The 17,993-nt window shown below is 38.8% G+C and overlaps 1 protein-coding gene across 1 annotated transcript in view; it reads right to left on the bottom strand.

Moving 5' to 3' along the window:
• The window catches only part of LMBRD1 (LMBR1 domain containing 1), a 78,159-nt gene that overhangs the window by 14,898 nt on the left and 45,268 nt on the right, over window positions 1–17,993 (bottom strand). The window contains exons 9-14 of the mRNA XM_074153492.1: window positions 15,826–15,978; window positions 9,152–9,216; window positions 8,278–8,380; window positions 6,998–7,102; window positions 5,553–5,702; window positions 128–206 (exon numbers count right to left, since the gene is read on the bottom strand). Of these exons, the coding sequence (XP_074009593.1) occupies window positions 128–206; window positions 5,553–5,702; window positions 6,998–7,102; window positions 8,278–8,380; window positions 9,152–9,216; window positions 15,826–15,978 (655 nt within the window). The remainder of the gene's footprint in view (window positions 1–127; window positions 207–5,552; window positions 5,703–6,997; window positions 7,103–8,277; window positions 8,381–9,151; window positions 9,217–15,825; window positions 15,979–17,993) is intronic.

Here is a 17,993-nt window from a genome sequence, read left to right as displayed (position 1 = left end):
TGGACATCGCTATATATCAAAGTTTCATATTATATCAAAGCAAATCAAAGCCATGAAAAGACTGAGCTGTTTGTTACAGTTGAGCATGCACATATAGCACAGGAAACAAGAAATTAATTTATCTTACCTTCAGGGGCATCTGCATCACAGTCTTTAGATACAAATGTTGTCACATTACTCGGCTGGCCATCAATTGTCTTATTACTCTGCGTTATAAATACGGAAAATTAGTACACTAGTCTACCAGCAATGTTCTTCCATACACAATGATAGTCCCTGAAACAAAACACATCTTGTAATAAATTATTAATTTTATAAAAAAGGCTTTGACAAATCTCTTACAATATTCAAAAGGCTTAGGGTTGTTTTTGTATGGTATATCCAGAGTAAGCTATAAGTGGTACAACATGAACATTTCTAAATATGCTTTCATTTAGAAAAAAATTAAGAGTTTGTGTTCTTTTTGAAGACTCACGAAAGAAGAAAACTTCATCTCTGAAATTAAACCTTTGTGCATAAAATGAATTTGGAATTCAACTTTGGGATGAAGACACCATAGAAGTGTCATGCCTGCATAATGATACCGAATACACTTGTGGTCTAGAAGCCAGATGACAGTATCCAATGTACTTAGATAGTTGGAGTGGATGAAGACAAATTATGCTGAAGTGAACTACTGGAAACCCAAATATACCTGTTTAAATGTCTCAAATTTTTGGAAAAGCCATCCTTTCAGAGACTACATGAACTCTTTATGTATCACACTTTTAAATAATCAGTGAATAATTTCAGAGTCAAATACAAATAATTTGTACTACATCCATTTCTTCATACACTAACTCACTTCAAAGGTTTCCATCTCTACTGTACTTACTTTCACTCTCGTGATTTCCTAAGCAGGGAGTCCTCTAAAGAAATCAGTAAGGGTCAACACCTTTCCTCCTTCAGGCTGAAGGAAATATGTCCCTTAAAACCTACCAGAAATCAGTACAAGCTAGCACATAAAACTAAGTGTTTCTCTGACAGCTTCATTATGAAAGTTGATGAATATTAAGTAAATTCAGCTTGCACTCTGAACATTCAAGAAAAACAACCAAGTGTCTAACCTAAAAAGCAGCAGTTTGTATCAACAGTTCACTTTGTTTCATGCAAACTCATGGAAGCATGAAGACCACTGCTGCCTTAGAAGAAGCTGATCCAAAAGAAGTATGATAAGGCACAGGAATCAAACTAAAGTGGAACCAAAAGTAAGAGGACAATGAGTAGACAGAAACAACAGGATAAGAACAGAAGACGTGAAATTTCAACTATTCAGTGTACACTTAGCAATGGTCCGGCTCCAGGAGGTATTTCAGCTAGCTGTCACCATCAGAGCTAACACTCCTCAGAGGGTTTCTTTCAGAAGAACAGTACTATGCATCGTACAAGTATACAGGGGCATACAAAAAGCACAGAACAATCAGAATCTTGCCATTTCAAAATTTTGGCCTCCTTTATTCACTTTGATTTTAAAATAGTAGGAATTTAAAATACAACATGCAACAACAGCTAGACCTGAGGGTTTCTGTTGATAATATCTATGCTTTTTTCCAGGTCTGATATTACCTTTTCTCCATGAACACTCCTGAAATTTAAGACTTCTGACATATCTGGATTCAACTCTAAATGCTTTCCACAAGCTGGAGGCACTGAGGTGTACCTTAAAGTCATAAACCCAGCCTTTCTTTCTCTAGCAATCCTTTCTTCTCTCCTACACAAGGTAAAACCTTGTAAAGGTCCACTGAAAATTTTCTACTTTTTCACATAGCAGATGTGAAAAAAGTGAAACCCATATTCCAAACAGAGATATAAAGTCAACCATTTCATGGTATTAACCCCTTCCTAATAAAAATTGGAACCACATTTGCCATACTAAGAGGAAGGTAATCTCATTAACTCTATCAGTTGAAGACCATTTTCATTTTTACATAGCTAGAATTTCTAACATTCAGATTTAAGATTCTTTAATATGTAAGTAGTACCACACAAAGCAAACCACACAAGTATTAAACAAAGCAAAAGTAGTCTTACACAAAGCTAACTCACACATAAAAGAGCTAGATCAGAAGTTATTATATTAAAGGATTAACTAAAAACTACCAAAATTTACGGTAAGACTCAGCAAGAGTTCAGTATTACTTCATCCAGTGAAAGAAATTAGAGTAAAGAAAAAAAATAAGTCACATGTTTGCCAGCATAGAATTGGTTTCTACATGCTAGAACTCTTCCAAGAGGGTCCCTGAAGAGGCCAAAATCTGCTGAGTCCTGGGTTGTGAACATACTATTTGCCCTGTTCTCTCTTCTTAGGATCCTGAACTTTCACCATCTTGCACTCACTGCAGCCAATACGGCCCTTAATCATTTCTTCCCTCTTTTCACACCAGCTCCAAGACCTCTCTTACCACAGCTCCTCAATTGCCTGTGTCAGGAAGCTGGCAGCAGCGTGCTCCAGAAACCTCCTGGATTGCTTCTGCTCAACTATGTTGATTTTCCAGCAGGTATCTGGGTGGCTCAAGCTTCCTACAAAGACCAGAGACTGAACATGAAGTTACTTAGGGTGTCTTAAGGGATCTTCTGCTACTTCCTCCTGATCAGGCAGCCTGTAGCAGACTAATGATCCACGCTGCTCTGCTCTCTGATCCTAACCCAGAAGCATTGAGCTGGCTCTTCCATCTCAAGGCAAAACTCCAGACATTCCCACTGCTCCCTCACATAAAGGTGAGCTCTCCCTCTTGGCCATCCCAGCCTGTCCCTTTTACAGAGCGCACACACAGCCACGGCAGCACTCCAGTTGTGTGAGCTATGTCACCCCATCTCTGATCCCAGTGAGACTGCAGACCTGCACCTGCATGCAAAATTCTAACTCTTCCTTTCTTTCCCCTGCTGCGTGTATTAGTATTCAGTCATGTAAGAGGCACACAAGTTGTGCTGATTTCCCAGAGAAGGTATGAGAACTTTGCCCTTAATGCTGTGCTCTCAGCGTTTTTGTATTAGCACACATACACTTGAGGTAGAGCTCCTTTTGCCCCACAGGGCATGGAGAAAGTGACTGGATGTGGAAGAGCTGCAGAAGTGACAGCAGAGATGTGCCTACAGAACAATTCCTCAGAAAAATTTACTTATTACACAACAGAGCACTCAAGCCTCAGACATTATTATGAGTGTTGTCAGAGTAAAACTCTAGTGTTCCAGTTATCACATCCAGTCCAAAGCTGAAAGCAGGATGCCTCAAGGACAAGCAGAAGACAAAACTAAGCACAGTACCCCAGTGTGTGTGCTTCAAAAGCTGAAACATTTTTGATGCTTAGGAAAATAGCAAGCTATGATATAAAGGGTTAGGTTACAGCCTGTTACACTTAAATCCTTTATTCCTGTTTATGTTCAGGATCAAGAATTTAAAAGATCTATTTACACACTTGGCCATCAAAGGGACACTTCTGGATTTGTGCCGATGACCATGGAGACACTCAGTGTCCTGCAGCTTAGCTCCACTCCTCCAAATTACCTGCGTGAAGGCTGAGGAAGGAAAGTGACTGCTGCTGCTCCAGCCCTCAATCAGGGAAAGTATCAGTGTCACTTATGGCACACGCTGGCCTCAATTCTCCCTGGGCCAGTCAAGTCTTACAGGTCCACTACACAAACATCAGCAAACAGTGGTCCTTCTTTCACACAAGTGGAAAAAAAAACTTGGCCTCATTGAACAGAAGTAGTAAGGACACTTCAAGTATGGGCAAAGTTATGGTTTTGCTACAAAGCTGAGAAGGCCTGGATGTAGACAGAACTCTTCACCTGTGTGAAAGGCTATAGAGAGAGACAGGGCTATTTAGCAGATGTTACAAAGGCTGTCTTATTAAAAGATGAAACCAAGAGTTCCTCAGAACTATGCAAGTTGACCAAAGCCCTACACAGGGCCTCAGACTCTTCTCAGTGGTGCCCACAGACAGGACAAGGGTCAACAGGCACAAACTGGAGCACAGGAAATGAGGAAAATTCAACTCTCAACATGAGGAAAAACTTCTTTGAGGGTGACAGAGGCTGCCCAGAGAGGGTGTGGAGTCTCCTTCTCTGAAGGGATTCAAAACCCACCTGGATGCATTCCTGTCCAGTCTGCTCTAGGTGACCCTACTTTGGCAGAGGACCAGAGGTCCCTTCCAACCCCTACCGTTCTGTGATACTGTAATTCTACTACATCCACTCAGCATATTTAAGGTGATCAGGTTCCTCTTCTCTAGCATGTTCAACACTACTTCAACTTCAATTTCTCCCTGTAATCCTTTTGCTCAAAGTATTCTACATCTACTCTGTTTATACTGAAAGAATTTCTAGTGCTAAGTTACACATTTTCTGAATATTTTCAGCTGAAGAAGGTTGGTGGGTGATTGTAAAGCGGTGTGTGTAAAGCAAGATATGTTCCTGTGCAACCTGCTCTAGGTGGACCTGCTTTGGCAGGGGGGTTGGACTAGATGATATCCAGAGGTCCCTTCCAAACCCATGTGATTCTGTGTTCTCCTCCCAGAAGTGCAGCCTTCTGCAAAATTAACAGAAGTATTCCAAATGCTCAAAGCAACACCCAGTTACTTCAGTCTCATTTAAAGCCCTCCTCTCAACCACTCTGGCTCAATTGTTTTGTCTTGGTGAAACTTCTACTTAAACCCTAAACAGCACATCAAGAGATCTGGATCTCCTTGTGCCTGAATATGAGTAACCAGTTCATGACTCCGTCATCTGCATTTACGATATTAGATCTAACAACACCTACCTCTGCAGGATACCAGATCTTGATAAACAGCTGTCCATAAACCCCCTCAAGATGTAACTTTGAACTTTTCCATAAATATGCGGGCCTCCACTCAAACTAAGATGAAATACAAGAACTAAAGCCTTCAGGTACAGAAGGTGAAAGACTTTAAAAAAACCAAAACCTTGAAGTACACACAGGTGCCATAACAAAAGCAGAGACTAATGTTAACTTTTTTATTCTGTACCTTTTTCTAGAACAAGAACTGCAATGAGTTTCATTAAGTTGGAGAGTCCAAAATGTCTTAAGTGTGATTAATCAGCACCTACTCAGCTTCATTCTGATTAGTCTCTACTGTACCAAGTCGCTTTTGTAACTTCTAAAAAATACGCACATAAACAACTGCAGAACAATAATAGTGCTTTCGGTCTACAGCCAGCCTTACACACTAAAACTAATCCTCAACGCAGTTACTCAGCAACCTGAGTATACCAGTACAAAGCCCAGTGGAAGCTAGCAGCTGTCTTACAAAAAGCAGTAAAGCAATATTTAAAGTTTTACATCGCCTGAAGATCATATAGGGATTATGTTATCTTATCTGTAGAACAACCAGTTTCTGGCTCGTGTATCATTAAGAGACCTACTAGGAGTTAAAAAAGCTGGCTGCAAGAGTCTCCAAAACTGACAACGGGCCTGGCTTTAAAAGTCACTGTAAACAGTACATCTTCCATATAGAAGGTAAGATTTTTTTAAAAAAAGAAGTATTACATCTCACCTGTACCAGGTATTTTTGGCTTCCATACATTACATATTGGGGGGCAAGACTGTAGATCATGTAACTGGTATGAAGAACTATCAACAGAAGTATCATACAGAGAAACAGGAGTGCTTGAGGTTGAGTTTTTCCTCGCCTGATTTTATAAAGCTAAAAACCAGAAAACATACAAATATTAGCATAATGAAATTGTTTTTTTTCTGAAGACATTTAATTCAAGTAATTTAATTCAAGTAACAGCTTTAATTCTCCTGACAGAAGTGGGAAGCTGTTATCCTCTGGCAACTTGATTCCAATGAGTCAAAGCAGGTTTTCAGGTGTATTTACCTGAATTTCAAAGCACAGCTATTGAACCAAATTAATTGTTGTTTGTATTAATGACCTACAACATTTATAAACCAGCAGTTAGCAGCATGATTTAAATGGTGTTTGCTATTGCTGATAACAAACTGTGCCTTAGTTTATCAAAGAAGAGTGTGTCCTTTGGTCAAGGTGAGGTAGCACCTATCACTATACCTCTGTGAGATCCAGAAACAGAGGAGGGAGTTATGAAAGAGTATTCCCAGGCTCTGAGAAGACTTGCACAGCATATGATGGCATTTTTTCCCACTTTACTCTGCAGGGAACTATATAATGGCTCACTGTTATCCTATCAATACCACTCTACTCTGAAATCCCCAAAGGCTCAGCTGGAATACCATATTAGGATAAAGAAGCTGACAGCTGAGGGGTAAATGACAGAAGACCAGAAAAACCAGCCAATCTCACAACTCACTGCAAGGACTCAGGGTCACTACTGACAATTTGGGGGTGTCACCACATGAAAAGGTGACAGTATTAAAGGGAAAGTAGGCACAGAAGCAGGGAAATATTTAACCCAGCATCACAGGCATGAATGGCATACTGCTGGATACAAAGCTGCTTTTTCAAATGCAAATAACATTATTTGCATCATTTAGATATGCCATATAATCACTGTACTTTTTTATCTCTTATCAAGCTAAATAAACTTGCTTGCCACCTAAAAGGCAAGTCAAGCATACTGACTGCATGCACGTTTCAGATTTTGACTATAAAATTCACTAATACTTCCACCATATCAGAAACACATGGCTTTAACTTAGTGAAGTCAGAAGCCAAAGTGCCACTGATCAAACACAAGTCAGCTGGCTGTATTATTTGAAGTAAACCATCAGTTTTGGTCTGATAACTTAGCAAAATGGAACACCTTTCAAAAGCAGTGAAAATTGTACAATAGGCTTCTAACACTCAGACATACAGACAATGCTCTTTGCAACATCCAGTATTCATGATGCAGTAAATAATTATTCAACTAATTATTAATTTTAATTATTTATATAACTATTTATTAAATATACTGAGTATCACAGGTTCATCAAATATCTTACTGAGTATTATAAACTGAACTTTTAAGTCATATTTACCCTTATCCAGAAGAACCATATACCCATATTTCGAATCCCTGCCATTGAAGTGAAGATAAAGTACATAACAATAGTTGTAATAAGAACATAATCAAGTGGAAAAACCTAAAACAAGAACACAACCAGTTAAAAAGACAAGATAACATTCAAATTAGAAAACAAGCTCTTCCCCCACTTAAAGCTCAGTAAGTAGTTTCCACTTAGAACATCTGAGGTAGTAAGAGTCCTTCCATTTAAAGGTTTAACATAGCTGGCTCCAAATACAACTAATACAGCTTGCTGCTAATAAAGCATATACAATTAGTTTGGGAAAGCAACTGAGCATTTTTCTTAATTTAAAGCTTGCCTTAATTTTGAAGTGTTACACATTTTTAGGCCAAGAAAAACTTAATTCCTTTCTGAGAGCACATTTAAAAAAAAAAATCCAGAGTGGCAACAATCATTTTAGGACTATATAGGCATTCTATTTGTGAGTATTTCTGAACATATTTGCATATAAAACTTGATTTTTATATTCACATTAATAACAGCTTGAGATAATACTGCCGATGAACACTATTCTTCTGTTAACTGCAAGCTTCGGTGTTCAACAGTTTTAGAACCATGGGGAAGCAATGCATTGTGCCAACCCACTATACCACGAATATGGAAAGAACTCAGCTGGGGGAGCGTAAAGCACTACCTTACATTAAGGCATTTCTTTTTCTTAGCTTAGCCATGACTGATTGCCAAATTCATATGCAGCCTCCTTTTCTTCCAACCTACTGAAGTTAAGACATTTGTTCTTATGTAGGGTTTGTTTCAGACTAACACATTACTGTAACGCACAGAACTGCAGTGTAGTATTTTTCAAAGTGCAATAAACATATTAAAAACTGAAAAAGAGAATTCACTTAAGGAGGATAAACTATCAAGTACACAAACAACTAGAATGTAGACAGGGCATGGGAGAAAGTTGCTTTTTTTGTGTGCATGACAACCACAAGTGGCATCATTCTCCATTGCCACTATGTTCTCATCAGAGTAAAGTTACTTTCAAGCACCACCTTCCTCCAGCAACTGGCTTCCATCCACCTGAGATTTTCATATCAGTATCTAATAACTAAAAAATTATTAACAAGGAAGTTGCCTTGCTTTTACAGAACATACATCTAGACAATTTTGGTTTAATGAATTACTTGGGGAAAATTATAGTTTGCCTTTTGACAGCTTGCCAGAAGAGAGAGGAGCATCCTTACACATATGTAACATCAATTTTTTATTTATTTTTTTTCACTTACTGTTTGAAGAACAGGTAGCAGCATATTCAATGGATTAGTCAGATTAGTTCCTAAAATTATAAATCCAGAGTCGAAGCCAGCCGAATGCAGAGCTTTGTCCAAACTGCAGTAAATTAAGAAAAAAAACCGGGTAAGTACTATGGTTCACCCAGAGCTTTCTCTTCAGTTTAATTTAAAAGGGCAGCTCAACAAAAGCTGAAATAAGCCCAGAGACTGACAGCTTTTTCATATCCATATAGACACACGCTTTGTTTTACCATACTCATTGCACTTGTCCTATGAAAAGCTATATTGAAATGCCAAGGAGATGCAGAAATTAAGTTTTCCTTAGTTTGGGTCATAGAGCTTATTTGCCCAGTCTGAAAACTTAAAAAAAATGCCTACATTTGAGACCTCTGGTTAGTGTCAACCTTCATTGAAATCCACCAGATCTGCAGCTGGTTATATTGCTTTCACCACCATGAAACAATTTACAACGTAATGCACATCATAATGGATCATACGTGTCATTTACTGCAAGAACTCAAGCACCCGTTACCCAGCCCAGGAAGACATGCATTAAGATTCATTGAAGCAATCAGAATACTTTTGTAGTCTGAATTAAACTTCCTTACCATATATGCTTAACTTCTCCACTGAATGAGAAGTGTTTTCAGCAGTCAATCAAGCTGAACCATGTCCTTTTTTGAATCTGCTTTAGCACATTTTGTTCAGTCTCAATATATACTATTACAAAGAGAAATGCAGCTCTAGTTACAGAAATTTAGCCTAGAAAAGAAATGGTCTGACTCTTCAAGCAAGCAACCCTGGTTTTGATGTTAGAGCAGAAACTATGCAGTTTAAGTGGTTAAGAAAAATGCTGAAATGTACTTACTTCGACAAGAACAGAGAGACAGTGAAAAGCAGTGCCACGATGATGAAGAATACTCCCCACACAATCTAGAAGTAAAGTTTTATTACAATTTAACTGAAAGTGCTTGTAGTTGATACAAGAAGTGAAGATTTGTCTAAGTTTATCACTAAAGGACTAATGCACGTAGACCACCTCAGAGCTCAAACACACCTGAAAGTAACTTTTTGATAAATACTTGAGAGAAGAACTTGCACATCATGTGCTAGTGCAATACAGAAACCTACCTGTAAGTCAAAGGTGTCATTAAAAACACAGATGAGGTGCTATATAAAATGAATACAGCATTTAGCAGAACGCACAATCTGTACTTGCTAGATTAGATGGAAAACCTTAACTATACACAGGCATTTGACTTTAAGGGAAACGGGAATACCGTGCCTGTATGTTCACCTTCCAACAGGAGGCAACCTGGGCACAGCTTACAAGAAACATCTCACCTTTCCTGAGGGACAGGTTCCTTCTGTAGCACTACTCTGAAACACTCAATGACCAAATCGCTTGGAGGGGGCGATGTAAAACCTAAGTAACCAAGCCCAAATACAAGGTCTACTTTTTTATTCTTTCCCCCTGCAAGTCCTCTCAGTTACTTATCAGTATTGAGTATCACAAAGCATTTTCAAGGTTCAAGTTATAGAAATAATCAACTTTACAAAGTATTTTGACTCAAAGGTTTAAGTTACCTAGAAATTTAACTTTGAAATTATGTTAAGACTTGAGAATAGGCTAGAAAAAACTGCTTATGAACACTAAGGTAGTAGGAAAAATAGCTAGATTTTCTTGAAAGTCAAGTAAATGTTACTTGAACATATTATTCAAAACCACTGTGTATCCACAAGTAATTAAAGTAAGATGAGATTACTATGACCACTGTACTCCAACCACCAGGTAAAGGGCTTTTCTGAAGCAGGTTCTAGAAGAGCAGCACTTTAGCTGCTCTAGAAGAGTCATTTGCCCCACAATCTTCCTTTGGAGTGCATACCTTATTCAGGAATTGGAAACTAAAAAAAGGGTAACAGCTGTGTTCTTTTAGCCAGCAAGTCATAAGCATAGATAAGTACAAGTAAAAATTTTTAAGGACCACTTAAATCAGATACTGCTATTGCTTTTAAAATCAGCAGTAGCAGGCTTTTTTTTTTTATAAGCTTTTGCACACTAATATGGAACTGCCTGATGTACAAGATAAGAATAGAATTCCTTGGCTAAGCCAAGGTGGTATATGAAACACTAAAGCAATTTTACTAGGAGTATATGAAGATATCAGATTTCTCTCTTAGAAAGTTTTCTTTGGGGGGGGTGGGTTCGGGATGATGCACAAAAGTGAGACTCTGTAGCAAACCCATTTGGTTACAGCTCCAACAGGTTCACTTTATTTTTCTGTGACCCTAGTCCCAGAATATGCTCAGATAAGCATGCTGGACTTCCCAAAACAATAATCACAGAATGCTATGGGGTTGGAAGGGACCTCTGGAGATCATTCAGTCCAACCCCCTGCCAGAGCAGGTCCACCCAGAGCAGGTTGCACAGGAACGTGTCCAGGCGGGTTTGGAATGCCTCCAGAGAAGGAGACTCCACCACCTCTCTGGGCAGCCTCTTCCAGGGCTCTGCCACCCTCACAGGAAAGAAGTTCTACCTAAACATGAGGAGGAACTTCTTATATTCAAGTTTGTGCCCATTACCTCTTGTCCTGTCACTGGGCACCACGGAAAAAATGTTTTCAGATTGCTAAACCTGAGACAACTTTGACTTATTTCCAAATTTTATACAAAGGAACACAATGCGTGGTCTTTCACATGAATGAGGGAGTTTCATAGCTACTCTTAAATTATTTTATTAAGCTTAAAACTTGGCACACAGCCATCTTGGAAAGGTTATTACAGCTGCTCATTGAAGATATTCAGTTATAATGCTGTTGCTCATTAAATTCTGAAGATAAGCTTCTGTCTGCAAACTCAAATATTAGAACGTCGCTTAAAAAACAACTCAAATTAGGTAGGCCTTGTTAGGTAGACATCTACAGATTAATATCAAAGTAAGTATTAACTTGTGCATTTCCACATATTTACATGCACTAAGATTTTAGCTCGCCACAGCAAACTCCCACTAGGCATTAGCCATACAAGAAATAGACATTTAAGAACAATTAAGACCAAGAGTCTGAAGCCTGCATTACTTCATTACCTTCTGCCAACTATGGCCAGTAAAAAGGCAACCATATCTCCTCTGAAATATGTCTGTCTTTCAAAGTAATGGGTAACACTCTTAGATGTAGATAAGTGGTTGAAAAAGCACTCATTTTCCCAATTCAACCTCAACTCCAGTCCCATTAAATACAAGATTGAAAATGTTAATATTAAGACCTTCCTTCTACCTTAAGTTCATCCTGTATTTTCACAGTGCTATTAAGACTACAGAATCATGAATTATTTGCAATTAACATCAACCTATATTTACACAATTTCAGAGCATCAGTTAACTCAGACCTTTCACAGAAAGGACCCTTGTGTTCTTCCCTAGATATTCCTTGTACCTCAACTGATTTCAGACCAATGGACACCTCATTTCTAGTCCATTAACCAGCCCTTGGCCAATGATGAGGAGAATACCAACACTCAGACCAGTAGTTGAGCTTGCATCTTGCACAGTCCAGCTGAGTCTTAACAAGTGCTATCAACCTGACTTAAATTAAAAGCATGCCTCCAGCTGGATATCATTTAGTACCTGGGGAAGGGAATGAATAAGTACTTCCTTTCCTTTCTGCCCCCACATCAAGCCTAAGTTAGGCTAGAAAAACATTGCAGCCAGAGCTAGACACTTGCTGCTGCCTTTTACTTGTCACTTCTAGCAAACGACAAACCTGTCATCCACAATCTTATTGTGACACTACTATACTGCTGTTTACTAGCTTCAGACCAATTATAGTATCTTCAAAGATTCTAGGTACACTTAGCCATGAAAATTTACAAAATAATTTTGCTTTGTTACAGCACAAATGAAAAGGAATCCAAGCCCCTGAGAACATGAGTACACATTCAACTTCAAACGACAGCGCTTCATCAAAACCTCTTGTTCTCACAGCAGCACTATTTATCAACTGATGCTGAAAAGCTTTCAGTACTACAACAGGTGAAAATAAAAAGCCTGGGTTTCAGCCAAACAACACAGAGGAATTCAGTAAGGTCACTACCGAAATAAAAAAAGAGCAACCCTTGATCTACATTAGAAGTCTAACTTTCAATGCAAGACAATCTTAATTCTTACTCCCTAGTCCTTTTGAAAGCAGGACCTCAATGCAACCATACCTCAAGCTATGTTACTTCCTCCACTAGTCAGTTGAAACTGCTCCATTGCCAGGCCATTTCCTCATATCCCTCAGCTACAACCAACAGACCCCATGTCCACCTGTACTCAAGCGTTTGCTACAGAACAGGTTTCAGAGCTGCTGCCTTACACTTACATTACTTTGATCACCATTATGTGTCTGCTTGGGTCTTCTGATCTACAGTTTGTTGTACAAGCTAGTATGCATAACTGCCAAAAACCAGTGGACCGTGTTTTTATGCAAGACTGCAGATATCAAAAAACCAGTACACTGAAATAATACCTACCAATACAACTTACAGTGCTGCCTGAAATAAAGTTCCTTCAGGATTTTAATAGAAAGCCTCTACATGGGCAAGTAAGGAAGCAGCTAAAGCAGAAGACAGCAAGAACTGGTTTACTTAAACGTTTTACATTTGAACATGTGATTAAAAGACACTGCTAAGCAAAAACCAAGACAAAAATGTCAATATAGGCATTTCTCAACAGTAGAAATGGGAGCTACTTCTAGGTCATAGTGGAAAGCTGAATTGCATTTCAGTTTAATAAGTCAGGCCAAATAATTTAGAAATATTCAATTGATTAGTGTACTTTTCCACTGCTACTGCACAAAATCGAGTCAGAAGTTGGTAAGCCTTTTCTGACATTATTCATGTTCTGCTTCCATTGTTTTCTCTGGTACCTCCCTTCAGCTTCCTAAACCTTCGCCTGACCTTTAAATCATTGGAGTTATTCAGAGAGCTCTTTGCCTCCTATCCCTGCTCCCAGATCTCAGTCGTTTCTTCTATGGATAATTCCAAAATGTTACTAAAATAATTATGGAATTTAGGACTAAGTTTATTCTGAGTAGGAATGACCACACGATCCACAAACTTAGATGGTACTTCTTTAAAAAGCTTCAAAATTAACTTCCAAAATCATCAATTAATCCCTCCAAAAAGCTAAAAGAATACTCCCTGGCCCAATTGTTTCCTACGATGGTACTCATGTATCAACAAAAAAAGAACCTGTGAATCTGCTTAGGACAACTATTCCATAACTTTGAACCAACACAGAAAGTTATAGGGGCCTTTAGTCATCCTTTCAGGGCTGGTATCCACCAATGGAGTAAAGAAAACTGGTGGCACATTATTGAAGAGTTCTGCTGACCAAGAAGCAGAAGCTGGATTCCTCACGAGAAATACAATTTGTATTGGGTTTACATTGCAAGGTTTAGGTAGTAGGGGAGCTGTAGGGGTATCCTCTCTGAGGAGAGGCCAGAGGCTGCCCTGCACTGGACAACAGTTTCCAGCTGGCTCCAACTGACCTACTGCTGGCAAAAGCTGAGCCCAGCAGCCAAGCTGGTAGCCCCTCTGGGAAAACATACCTAAGGAAGGAGCAAAACACCAGACAGTAGAGAGGAGTGAGAGGAAAGAGTGGGAAACAGCCCTGCAGACACCAAGCTCAGAGAAGGAGGAGGTGTTGCTCCAGGTCTTGGAGCAGACATTTTCCCCTAGCCTATTAGGACTATGCTGGAGCAGATAACCACACTCAGCCCATGGAGAGCCCCACCCCAGGACAAGTGGATATTTTCTGAAGGAAGTTGCAGACTACAGAGATCCCACATGCTGAAGCTGGTTCATCTGACAAGAACTACAGTCCATGGAGTAGACCCATACTGGAACAGGGACAAAGTTTGAGGAGGAAGCAGCAGCAGAGGTGTTGTAGACTGATGGTAACCACCCATTCCCCATCCCCGCTGTGCCAACTCCAGAGTCAAGACTAAATGAGTGAAGTTGAGCCTGGGAAAGAGTGGGTAGGGAGGCAGGAAGGCATTTTAAATGGTCTTTGTTTTTTACCATTCAAATAAATTTTAATTCAAGTCTGTTTTGCCTATGATGGTAACTGGTAAGCAATTGCCCGATCTATCTCGACCCACACATTTTTCTCCATCTTATTTCCTCCCCCATCCTGTTGATGGGAAGTGAGAGAGCAGCTAGGTGGGCATTCAGCAGCCAGCCATGGCAACCCAACACATTTATTGCATGACATGACCCTTCTCCTCAGGGCTGCTCTCAACTCTCTCCACCCAACCTGTATTTGTGCCTTCATAGCACAACCCTATTATAAATGAAAATCTGTCAAGAAAAAGTTATCCACTTGCAACTCCCTTTTAGTCTGCGCTCTTTAAGCCACAAATTCAAAGTAACTGTCACACTTACTGAGAGAATAAACAGCATTCAAACCACAAGAACAAAGAAACATTGGAATGCTATCTTGACCTTAAGTGATAATCTGTAAATAACTTACAATATTGTACACTATCCTATGAGAACGCAATGAACTGTTGAAGTCCTACACACAATAGATACCACCAACGCATTTATCAAAGTTAACCTTAATGTGAAAAGCTAAAGAAACTACACAAGCCATTTTGAATAAAAGGAAGCATCTAAACTGTTGAAGTGATTAGTTATGAGATATTCGTCCTTTAAACAAAAAGGATAAGTCTAGATTTCTAATGTATCACAGAAAGATAACTCCACTTACAATTTCACAGTTCTAACAATTTCAGTTGAAAGCTTTTGTTCCACTGCAATCTCAGCCCATTTCCATTGGTACTCAGCATTAACAGCAGCAACCATGTTAGAGGAAGTTACTTATACTCCCCCATCAAACTGTGGCCTGCACTTCGAAAAGCTGAAGTAATGCTAGAATTTCTTCCTACACCTAGCTGGCAAAAAATACTTTTTTTTAAAGCCAGGTATTTTTATGGAACAGTATTGCCATATAAAGTATCTACTAAAATCAAAATGCTAAGATCAAAAAGAGACCAAGATCAAAGCTTTCACCAGTAACAGTTTCCTTTGCACTGGTTATGTATCAAGACTTAAGTTCCACACAGCTACCTTACTATTGATCAACTAATAGTACTTGGCAAGATGATCATTCCAAATGCATATATTCTCAAAGTATCTCTCACTTCTGCTGGCTACATGTACTTTAGATTAACTTAAGCTGCCTGACAGCTACAGTATTCTTCCTTTTCTTCTTCCCATTTTCACATGCCTGAGAAGATATTCAGATTTTCCCTGGCAGTCACACTATAGTAGATCAGCTAGGACTTGCTCCTTTTCAATCTTAATCATATTTTAAGCAAAGTAAAAGGTTTTCCAAGAGCTCAGAGCTTGCTACAGGACTGTCATTGTGTAGTACAATAATAATTAAAAAAATAAGTAGTTGATATTCACAATGGTAACTGATAAACTTGACCTACAATTTATATTGGAAAAGTAGAACTTACTTTTTGAAATGTAAATTGGAATAAGAACTTTTACCTTTAGAGGTCGGATAGCTTCACAGAACTTCGTCCACCAGCTTTTCTCAATAGACTCCAGATGCCTCTCTCTTCTTCGAAGTGTCCTTAGTCTCTCTTCTAGTTGTTGCATAGTCCGTCTATCCCTTGATGACAGAGGCCGACCATCTCTGCACTGGGTACCAAAAAACAGTACAAGAAATCAAGGGCACTGAATCAAGAAAATAGACTTGACATCTAGTCTAATGAGTTGCAACAACTTTAAAAGACTTCGGAGTATATAACTCATGCTGTTTCTATGCATAGCAAGAGGATGAAGTGCGAAAGTCAGAAGCTACAAGGGAATTCCTATTAGGTGGTAGAAAGCACTCTTCACAGTGACGACGGTCACAAATTTTAACAGGGTGGGAAGCCTCCATGGCTAGAAACACTTAAAACAGCCAGATGCTATCTGAACAACCTGATCTAATCTGAAAAGGGTCTTTGCTTTGTGTAGAGGGTTGAACCTGATAACTTCCAGAGCTCTCTTCCAATTAAATTCCATGATTAAGCCAATATATTAAGCTTGGCATCTGTATTTTCTTTCCAGCATCCCACTACAGATACTCAGCTATGTTTCTTGTGTTTGCAAGAGCAAGATGACTTGCTGCTCCAAAAAATAACCTTACATAAAACCAAACAAGCGGTACCATTACCCCAAGAATTAGTTGAGTGTACCGGATAATTGTTGGTTCGATGATCATATTAAGGACGTACTTTAATTCCGAGCCTCTAAATACTGAGAAGGTACCTACCATTGCACTCTGCTGTAAATTGAGTAGCACATGCTTAAATCTCAGTTATACACTAATAAGGAAAAGCAACAAAATAGGCATTAGGTAACTGAACCAGAATTGTTTCTAACATTGATGCTACGTATAACAAACTGATCCTTAGATTAAAATAAAATTCTTGTGGTTTTAGTATATCTCCCACTACGCATTTATAATTCTGAAATTCCCTATTCAGTTTTTTTCCTCCTCTTATTTAAAATAAGCCTTCCTGTAAATAGTGAAACACTTCACACGAGTGAAGTTGAAGAAATCTGTTTTAGATAAATTCCTCAAAAAGGCTACAAGACTAAAACTACATTCTAGGCATATGTAAACAACTGGAGATCACACTGTACTTTTAACAGGAACACATATTCTCCATACCCTTTATAGCACCTCAGTGACTTGAAAACGACTTTTTGAAAATAGTCCAAGCTTTGATTATTTAAGACTAACATAATAAAGCTACCAGGTCTACTAATAGCAGAAGGCCTTACTACATACTGAATCTTTATATTAAATTAAGCAGCATACTTACATACTTCTAGTTTTCACTGTACATTACCCTCAGTAGCACTCACTTTCTTCATCACTTCATGCAAATGTAACTCAAGAACTAAGATTTCAATTATACAGAGGTAGAATCCTGACCATAATGCATAAAGCAAAGAAAATTAGTTTATACTAATGCTCACATTAAAATATAGATATAACTTAAGGACTTTCTACTTTTAGATCCTATTTGTTAGCTAGATCAAACAACAAGATCATTTGCTTGCAAACTCTCATAATCCAACATAGTCTTCTGTAATACATAACGGTCCAGGATTTCTCATTTTTCTCATACTGATTTCAGTAATACAGATGCCTTTGTTGTAGTAGTACCTTGTAAAAAAGCCAAAACCTTGCAACTTAAACTGGGGGAGACTACTTTTTAGGTTTCATTACACAACAAGATTTTTAGACCACTGAAGGTGCCCACACCGTGCAGAGGTAGCCAAGTATCGAGGGAGGACAGAGCATACGACAGCACAGATGTACTGCCGCAGCAAAAGCAATGCATCTTAACACCCCTTCCCCCTATCCAGGGCTGAAAAAACACTAGTCAAATCATCTGAAATGGGTTGGGAAAAGACATCCCTAGCATGTCGTATGTAAGGGAGAAAACTTCTCCTCCTCCAGCTCCCACCCTTTGGTTGTTAAGCATCCTGCTTACATTAGGCACAGCATTTCAGTGAGCTGCAAAGCCATCATGGGTTTATAAATGGCATTAACATCCTAGGGATGCTTATGATTCCATATACAGAGATCTCCATATACACGCTTTTCATAAAGAAATTATTTGTAACAGCAAGGTACACTAACTGGGAAGCAAGAA

The sequence above is a fragment of the Numenius arquata genome, chromosome 9 (genome assembly GCF_964106895.1).
Source record: "Numenius arquata chromosome 9, bNumArq3.hap1.1, whole genome shotgun sequence".
In the NCBI taxonomy this organism is placed as follows: Eukaryota; Metazoa; Chordata; class Aves; order Charadriiformes; family Scolopacidae; genus Numenius; species Numenius arquata.
The sequence above is the reverse complement of the archived record's forward strand: the minus strand, read 5'-3'. Positions and strand labels throughout refer to the sequence as shown.